The sequence below is a fragment of the Coturnix japonica genome, chromosome 27, assembly GCF_001577835.2.
Source record: "Coturnix japonica isolate 7356 chromosome 27, Coturnix japonica 2.1, whole genome shotgun sequence".
Taxonomy (NCBI): domain Eukaryota; kingdom Metazoa; phylum Chordata; class Aves; order Galliformes; family Phasianidae; genus Coturnix; species Coturnix japonica.
The window spans coordinates 1,101,126-1,110,866 of NC_029542.1; the positions used below are offsets into that span (position 1 = coordinate 1,101,126).

Consider the following 9,741-nt stretch of genomic DNA (forward strand, 5'->3'; position numbering starts at 1 on the left):
TGTTCTCATGATGTCCTCATGGTGTCCCCATGGTGTTCTTGTGATGTCCTTATGGTGTCCCCATGGTGTCCTTATGGTGTCCCCATGTCACCCTCACTGTGTCCCCGTGTTGTCCCCCATCACACTCTACCCCTCGGGGAAGATGTGTCCGTACTGGTTGAGGATGAGCTCCACCACCTGGTTCTGGAACACCATGTGCACGGCCATGCTGCCCTCCTCGCTCGGTGCCCGCAGCAACGTGGGGCCGAAGACGATGGCGACGCTCTGCACCGACATGCGGTTCTCCTCCTTGAACTCAATCACCCTACGGTGGGATAAGGGACAATGTGACCCCGACCCACGAGGCTCTGCAGGACCTTGTGATCCCCAATAGAGGGAACCCCTATAGCCCATCCCTATGGGAACCCCTATAACCCATCCCTATGGGGCTCTAGAGGACCCCAAACCAGTTCCTATAGAGATACCCAAACCAGTTTCAGTGGTAATCTGGGGGATTAATAGAGTGGTTCCTATTGGGATCCCCAAATCCCATCCCTATGGGAACCCCTAAAACCCATCCCTATGGGACTCTGGAAGACCTCAAGACTGGTTCCTCTGGGGGATTCCAAAGCCTGGTTATTACTGGGCTCTGGAGGACCCCAAGATCTGTTCCTATGGGGAACCCAACACTATTCCCTATGGGGCTCTGCAGGACCCCAAGACCCATTCCTATGGAGATCCCCAAACCAGTCCCTAGTGGGACCCTGAAGGACCCCAAGATCTGTTCATGTGGGGATATGAGGAACCCCACAACCCATCCCTATGAGGATCTGGGCAACAGCAAGACCTGTTCCCACAGGGAACCCCAAAACCAGACCCTGTGTGGGTTTGGGTAAACCCAGAGGCTGGGCCATATGGGGCTACAGGGTCCATGAAACTTCATCTCTGCCTACACAGACCCCCAGACGCCTTTAGATTGGACCCATCCCCACAACGTGGCCCCATCCCCCTCCTGCCTTTGGGGTTCTGGTGGCCCCATAGTGAGTCACACGGTGTCACCTGCAGAGGTGCCCGAAGAGAACCTTCATGGTGTCGTGGTTGGCGGGCGGCAGCGAGCGCACCAGGTCCCGGATACAGCGTCCCTTCTGCAGCGGGTCCTGCATCTCTGCAAGGGGACAGGGTGCAACGGGGGGCAGTGATGGCACCCCTGGTGTCCCCATCCCCATCCCCCATCCCCATCCCATCCCATCCCATCCCATCCCATCCCATCCCATTCCCATCCCATCCCATTCATCCCACACCATCCCATCCCATCCCATCCCTCCCATTCCATCCCATTCCCATCCCATTCCATCCCATCCCATTCCCCATCCCAGTTCCCATCCCATCCATGACCATCCCATCCCATCCCCCGTCCCGTCCCCGTCCTATCCCATCCCCATTCATCCCCATCTCCATCCCATCCCCATCCATCCCCGTCCCCATCTCCATCCCATCCATCCCATTTCCCATCCATCCATCCCATCCCATCCATTCCCATCCCACCCCATTCCCATTCCCATCCCAATCTCACTCCATCCCATCCCATCCCATCCTCATTCCCATCCCATCCCATAGAGCTGCATCCCATCCCATCCCATCCCATCCCATCCCATCCCATCCCATCCCATCCCATCCCTCACTGATGGCAGCAATGAACTTGTCGAAGTGTCCGAATGGGACAAGCGGCTCCGGCAGCTCCCTGAAGAACAGCTTTAAGGCACCAGTGATGACATGGACGTCCTCCCAGCGCCCGTCATCCAGGTCCAGGTGCTCCTCTGTGGGGATACGGGGACACCTCAGACATGGGACACCCATGGGTGGCATCCAGCCCTATGGGCCAATATGGGGACGGTACCATGGTCCACTTTGTAGCGCAGCTTCTGGATGGTGGCCAGGTTGCCGCTGACCCGGTAGAGCCCGTCAATGTCCAGCCCTGAGGGGTGACAACTGCGCGTCATCCAGGTGACACTGGCACCAGCACGTGGTGCTTTATAGCACGGTCATACCAACACATGGCTCCAACCCAATGAATTCGGGGACACCCAATGGGATCCTCTATCCTCAGAGCTGGGATTTCCCTGCTGAGAACATCCCCACCCCATCCCGTGTCCCCAGGGCTGTCCACACATGGTCATGGGTGGCACCAGTGTGGGGTCATCCAGCCAATGGCACCAATTAGTGCGACTGTGCCACCTGCACAACCCCAACCCAACGGCTTGTAGGGAAGATCCGATGGGAAGACCCTTCAAATTTGGGCTTTCCTGATTGAGAGAAGCGATGCCACCCCATCCCCACGGCCCCATATCTCCACATCCCTACATCTCCGTATTTCCATGTCCCCATATCACGACATCCCCATGTCACGACATCCCCATGTCACGATATCCCCATGTCACGATATCCCCATGTACCTACATCCCCATGTCCCCATATCTCCATATCCCCATATCCCCATATCCCCATGTCACGATATCCCCATGTCCCACTGTCCCCATATCACGACATCCCCATGTCACGACATCCCCATATCACAACATCCCCATATCACGACATCCCCATATCCTCACATCCCCATGTCCCCATATCTCCATGTCCCCGCATCCCCATATCCCTGCATCCCCATGTCCCCATATCTCCTCATCTCTGCATCCCCATGTCCCCATATCTCCACATCTCTGCATCCCTTATGTCCCCATATCGCCACGTTCCCCATATCTCCATGTCCCCATATCTCCATATCTCCATGTCCCCATATCCCCACGTCCCCACACTGTCACCTCTCCTCTCCACGCTGTGGATGCACTGCAGCACAAAGCGCGGCACGGTGCCGTGCTCCCGCTCACACAACACCTGCAGCGAGCACCCAAAGACCTGATCTGGGGGGCAAAAAAAAGAGGGTGAGGTGGGCAGGGGTGGGGGGTGAGAACAGGGGACCCCCAGCACCTCCCACCTTTGATGTATCCGCGCTCACGCAGGGACTGCAGCGTCGGCCGCCGCTGGAGGAACTTGCGGAGTTTATTGCGCACTCGGTTGGAGTCACTGTCAGCTGGGATGGGAGCTGTGGGGCAGGGGAAGGAGGGTCACCCATAGGGACAGCATGGGGCTGTGGGGACATCAATGGGGCTGTGGGGACATCAATGGGGCTGTGGGGACATGGGCTGTATGGCACAGCAATGCTCACCCGCCGCCCTCCTCTCCTCGCCCCCCAGCTTCTCCCTTGAGCCGAACTCCGTCCCGCTCTCAGAATCCTCCTCCGTGGGGACATCGGAGCCCTGCTGGGATGTGGGTCAGTGGGGGGGATATGGGGATATGGGGCCATCAAGCTGTGATGGGGGATATATGGGGTGGCTGCCCCTCACCATCAGGACGATGCTGTCATTAATGGCCCGGTGCCACGTGGCCACGATCTGCTCCGAGTCGTGTTGGATGAGGAACTCGGAGCCGTCCCGTGTCCTCAGCTGGGGGTTGGGGGGTGGTTGGGGGGTGACGGGGTGACCCCCCCATGGGGTGACCCCCCCCCGGCCCCACGCCACCCCCCCGCTCACCTCCAGCACGTGTTTCTTGCTGGATCTCTCCTTGCTGGCCCAGCCGATGGCGGCCCCGCGCAGCTCCACCGTGTGCTCGGGGGTGCTGATGGTGCTGGTTGTGGGGTGTCGCTGTGTGTGGGGACACTGGGTCACCCCAGGAACCACCCGGGGCTGTTCTGCACCCTAAATGTGGCCATTAAGGGCAGCGCCGCCCCCAGGCTGAGCGCAATAGGGCACCTCTGTCCCCACCGTATTGGCAATGAGGGGACCCTCCAGTTGTGGGGTCACCATTGACTCCCTGTGTCACCATCCAAAGATCATTGTCACCTTATGGGACAGCCCTGCGATGAGCCTGTGGGGTCTATGGGGTGAGGGTCTGCTGCTGACAGCCCCTTGTGCCCCTGTGTGGGGTGTTATGGGGACAGACCCACCCCAAATCCCGGCTCTGGCTGCATCCCCCTCCAACCCAACCCATCAATGCTGGAGACCCCAATGCACATCCCCACCATGGGGACAGCGTGTCACCCTGTGCTGGCCCCATAAGAGCTGTGGGGTGTCGCAAGACCCCGGTGTCACTTCTGCATTTGGGGCAGGCTGGGGGCTGGGACAGGCATCGCTTCCTCCCACAGATGGGGCTTGTGACAGCAAGGCATGGGGCACAGCACCCACACAGCACCCCATAGCACCCACACAGCACCCCATAGCACCCACACGGCACCTGCATGGCTTATATATACTGCCATGTCCCACAGTGCCACCACATCCAGCCCTATACAAGACCTGTCCTCGTCCCACGGCTCCCAACTCCACCCCATAGATCCTGGCCTTACCCCACTGGTCCTGACCCCACACTGTAGGTTCTCACCTTCTCCTGCTGAGTTCTGCTCTTGTCCCATGAGTCTTGACCCCACTCTACACGTCCTGACCCCACACCATGGGTTTTCATCCTCTCCTATTGGGAGCTACACTTGTCCCTTGGGTTGATTCCATCCTATGGGTCCTGGCCCCCTCCCATGGGTTCTGACCCACCCCATGGGTCCTGACCCCATCCCACAGCCTTGCTCCTATCTATTGTGTTCTTGCCCCCTCCTGTTGGGTGCTGTCCTCATCCCATGGGTCCTGATCCCACCCCACACATTCCTGCCCTCTCCTGCTGTTTTCTGCTCTTGCCCCACAAGTTCTGACCCCATCCCTTGAGTGCTGCTCCCACCCCATGGATCCTGACCCCATCCCATGTGTTCTCTCCCTCTCCATTTGGGTGCTTCCATCCATTTGGGACCCCATGGCGCTCACCAGAGCACCCGCGGACGAGTGCTTGGAGTCCTTGAAGAAGGTCAGGATTCCGCCCTCCAGCACCGTCCAGGACGAGCTCCAGTTCTTCCTGGGGACACGGGGAGGTGGTGGTGGGGGTCTCAGTGTGGGTCTCAGTGTGGGTCTCAGTGTGGGTCACAGTGTGGGTCACAGTGGGGGTCTCAGTGTGGGTCACAGTGGGGGTCTCATCCTTTGCAGGGATGTGGGGACGCACTCACCGTATCCGCTTCCCTCTGTCCATCGTCTTGGTCCTGTTGAGCACCCCGGCCTTGTCGAGGTTTTTGAGCTGGAGGTGAAGGCTCAGGTTCAGCTCTGCCCATCCCCACAGCCCGCAGAGCCCCCCGTGTCCCCCCGATGTCCCCATGGCCGCTCACCTTCTCCTCGCGGAGCCCTGGTGATAGCGGGCTGCCACCGGGCCATGCCAACAACCCGCTGTCCTGGCTGGAGCTGCTGCTGGCGCGATGGTGGAGACCTGCCAGGACCTGGGAGGACAACCAGCCATCGTCCCCATCATCATCATCACCATCACCCCCTTCCCATCATCACCCAATCCCTACACTTCTTCTTTTCCCCATCCCCACCCTCACCCTTAACTTTCATCTTCATCCTTGTCCTCATCCCCATCTCTATCCCCACCTTCATCCCCATCCTCATCACCTTGCCTGTCCCTATCCTTACTCCCATCCCCATTTTCACCCCTACCCAAATCTTCATCTTCATCCCTGCCCTCCTCCCCATCCCCATCCCAACTTCATCTTCATCCCCATCCCCTCATCACACCCATCTCTATCCTTATCACTGTCCCCATTTTCATCCCCATCCATCCTCATCCTCATCCCTATCTGCATTGCCATCCCCATCCTCACCTCCATCCCCACCTTCATCCTCATCCCCCTCCATTTTCACACCCCTCCCCATCCTTGTATCAATCCCTGTCCTTATTCCTAGCCCCATTTTCACCCCCAGCTCCACCCCACCTTCATCCCAACTCTTGTCCCCATCCCCATCCTTCTCCCCCCCCCCATCCCTACTCCCATTCCCAGCCCCATACCGTCTCACTGCTGAGCTGCTCATGGTCCCCAGTGGCTCCGTACCACCGTGGTGACACCGTGAGCTCTGGGTGCTGCCGTGGGGCTGGGTACGGAGCTGCCCCCCATTGGTAGGACCCGGGGGGTGAGCAGCCGTCATCAGGGTCCACCTCCAACTCGTCTGGGGACAGCTCGGGGTAACCAGGGTAATCTGCTTCGGGGGTGGGCGGCTGTGGGGTGGTGAAGGTGAGCAGGAGTGTCCCCATTGCATCCCCATCGTGTCCCCATTGCATCCCCATTGTGTCCCCATTGCATCCCCATCGTGTCCCCATTGCATCCCCATTGTGTTCTCCATTGCTCCCCATTGTGTCATTGGATCCCCATTGTATCCCCATAGGATCCCTGTTGTGTCCCCATCATATCCCCATTGCTTCCCCATAGGATCCCCATTGGGTCTCCACTGTATTCCCATAGGATCCCTGTTGTGTCCCCATCATATCCCCATTGCTTCCCCATTGTGTCCCCATCATGTCCCCACTGTATCCCCATCACATCCCCACTGTGTCCCCATTGCATTCCCATCGTGTCCCCATTGCATCCCATCATGTCTCCATTCTCCCCAATTGTTCCCATCATGTCCCCACTGCATCCCCATCACATCCTCCACTGTTCCCCATTGCATTCCCATTCGTGACCCCATTGCATCCCCATCATGTCCCATTCGTCCCATTCGGTTCCCATCATTCCCCACTGCATCCCCATCACATCCCCATCACATCCCCATTGTGTCCCCACTGCATCCCCATTGTGTCTCCATCTTGCGTCCCCATTGTGTCCCTATAGTGTCCCCACTGTGTCCCCATTGTGTCCCCATCACATCCCCAATGTGTCCCCAATGTGTCCCCAATGTATCCCCATTGTAACCCCATTGTATCCTAATCGTGTTCCCATTGTAATCTGAGTCCCCATTGTATCCTCATTAAAAATACCCACTGTGTCCCCATTGTGTACCCATTGTGTCCCTATTGTGTTCCCATCATGTCCCCATTGTGTCCCCATTATGTCCCTACCGTGTCCCCACTGTGTCCCCATTGCACCCCCACTGTGTCCCCCCTGCATTCCCATTGTACCCCCACTTTGTCCCCATTGTGTCCCCACTTTGTCCCCATCCCATCCCCACCGTGTCCCCACTGTGTCCCTCCTCTGCCCCCATGTGCCCCCATTGCACCCTATGGGTCTCACCCTGTGCTCCATGGGACTGTAGGGTGTCATCCCCGTCTCCATCTCCCGGGGGTCTTCTCCCACACAATGTGGGTCCCACAGCCCCCCACCTGTCACCGCCCCATAGCGCAGCTCCCTCCCACTGCCCTGCTGCCCCCAGGCCGGGGGGGACGCGCTGGGGCTCACAGTGTCCTCATCCCTCCCATAGGGGCAGTCCCAGGTTGTCTCCCCGGTGCTGGGGTTGTAATAGAACAAATGTCCCGACTCGGTGTCGCGGTGGGTCTCCCAGTCTGTGCTATGGGGCGGGCTGTGGGGCGGGCTGTGGGGCTGTGGGGCTGTGCTGCACGCTGCGGCCTCCCGCTGCAGCTCCTGAAGGTTGAGGTAGATGTGGGTTGAGGGATCGTCCGGCTCCTGGGGGGACACAAAGGGGGCTGAGAAATGGGGACCCCAACATCAGCACCCAATGTCAACACCGAACATTGGCATCCCAACATTGGCCACCCCAACACCAGCACCCCAACATCTGGACCCCAACACCCTACATCAGCCACTCTACATTGACACCAAACATCAACACCCAAAACAACACCCAACATCGGCACCCAACATCAACCGCCCTACATCGACACCCCAACACCAGCACCCCAACATCGGCCACCCAACATTAGTACCCCAACGTCAGCACCGAACATCAACACCCAACAGCGGCACCCAAAACAATACCCAACACTGGCACCCGACATCAGCATCCCTACATCGGGACCCCAACATCAACACCCAACATCAGCCACCCTACATCGACACCCAACACAGGCACCCCAACATCGGCACCTTATATCTGCATCCCAACACTGGCACCCTACATCAGTCACCCTACATCGGCTCCCAACATCAGCATCCCAACATCAGCATCCCAACATCAGCCACCCAACACTGACACCCCAACACTGGCACCCCAACATCAACATCCAACATTGGCACCCCAACAACAGCACCCCAAGAGCTGCATCCCAACATCAGCCACCCAACATCGGCATCCCTACATCTGCATCCCAACACTGGCACCCGATATCAGCCACCCTACACTGGCATCCCAACATCTGGATCCCAACACCAGCACCCTACATCAGCACCCAAAACAACACCCAACATCGGCACCCCAACATCAACCACTCAACACCAGCCATCCTACATTGACACCCAACATGAGCACCCAAAACAACACCCAACATCGACACCCAACATCAACCACCCAACACCAGCCATCCTACATCAGCGCCCAAAACAACACCCAACATCAGCACCCCAACATCGGCCACCCCGACACCAGCACCCAACATCAGCCATCCAACACTGGCACCCTACATCAGCCACTCTACATTGACACCCAACATCAGCACCCAACATCAGCACCCCAACAGCTGCACCCCAACATCAGCCACCCAAAACACACCCAATGTTGGCACCCCAACATCAGCACCCTACATCTGCATCCCAACACCAGCATCCAACATCAGCCACCCTACATCTGGACCCCAACTTCTGGGCCCCAACACCAGCACCCAACATCAGCACCACAACATTGGCACCCCAACACCAGCACCCTACATCGACACCCTACATCAGCACCCAACATCAACCATACTCCATCAACACCCAGCATCAACACCCAAAACAACACTCAACATCAGCCACCCCAACACCAGCACCCAACATCAGCCACCCTACATTGGCACCCTAAATCAGAACCCCAACATCAGCCATCCTACATCGGCACCCTAAATCAGAACCCCAACATCAGCCATCCTACACTGACACCCTACATCTGCATCCCAACACCGCCACCCAACACTGGCACCCTATATCAGCCACCCTACATTGGCATCCCAACATCTGGACCCCAACACCAGCATCCCAACACTGACACCCTACATCAGCCCCCCAACATTGGCCACCATACATCGACACCCAACATCAATCATCCTACACTACCACCCAACATCAGCCACCCAAAACAACACTCAACATCGGAACCTCAACATCAGCACCCAACACCAGCCATCCTACATCAACACCCAACATCAGCACCCCAACATCAGCACCCTACATCTGGACCCCAACATCAGCACCCCAACATCGGCCACCCTGACACCAGCACCCAACATCAGCACCCCAACAACATCACCCCAACAGCTGCATCCCAACATCAACACCCAACATCAACCACCCACCACCGGCATCCTACATCAGCCACCCAACATCAGTATCCAACATCAGCAGCCAAAACAAGACCCAACATCAGCACCCCAAAATCAGCCACCCAACATTGACAGCCCAACACTGGCACCCAACATCAGCACCCAACATCGGCATCCCAACGTCTGGACCCCGATACCAGCACCCTACATCAGCCATCCTACATTGACACCCCAACATCAACCATCCTACATCAAAACCCAACATCTGCCCCCACGTACCCCAATATCTGCCCCCAACATTTGCATCCAGCCGAGCTCCAACATCTGCCCCCCAACATCCGCCCCCAGCCCCATGACCACATCAACCCCCAACACGGACACCCCAACACCTGCTCCCCTTCATGCGCCCCCCATCATCAGCCCCCCAACAACATT

At 58.0% G+C, this 9,741-nt stretch overlaps 1 protein-coding gene across 4 annotated transcripts in view; it reads right to left on the bottom strand.

The window, feature by feature from the left end:
• Window positions 1-6: 6 nt before the first annotated feature.
• The window catches only part of ARHGAP27 (Rho GTPase activating protein 27), a 13,482-nt gene continuing 3,747 nt past the window's right edge, over window positions 7-9,741 (bottom strand). For 3 of the 4 annotated variants that reach the window (XM_015885539.1, XM_015885537.1, XM_015885540.2), the window contains exons 2-15: window positions 7,130-7,519; window positions 5,911-6,117; window positions 5,234-5,341; window positions 5,078-5,145; window positions 4,842-4,929; window positions 3,567-3,677; window positions 3,381-3,479; window positions 3,203-3,296; window positions 2,972-3,079; window positions 2,799-2,897; window positions 1,877-1,954; window positions 1,662-1,796; window positions 1,039-1,144; window positions 7-304 (exon numbers count right to left, since the gene is read on the bottom strand). In XM_015885539.1, coding sequence (XP_015741025.1) covers window positions 127-304; window positions 1,039-1,144; window positions 1,662-1,796; window positions 1,877-1,954; window positions 2,799-2,897; window positions 2,972-3,079; window positions 3,203-3,296; window positions 3,381-3,479; window positions 3,567-3,677; window positions 4,842-4,929; window positions 5,078-5,145; window positions 5,234-5,341; window positions 5,911-6,117; window positions 7,130-7,519 — 1,869 coding nt within the window. In that variant the 3' untranslated portion in view covers window positions 7-126. The remainder of the gene's footprint in view (window positions 305-1,038; window positions 1,145-1,661; window positions 1,797-1,876; window positions 1,955-2,798; window positions 2,898-2,971; window positions 3,080-3,202; window positions 3,297-3,380; window positions 3,480-3,566; window positions 3,678-4,841; window positions 4,930-5,077; window positions 5,146-5,233; window positions 5,342-5,910; window positions 6,118-7,129; window positions 7,520-9,741) is intronic. The other variant, XM_015885538.1, reaches the window with a different exon arrangement.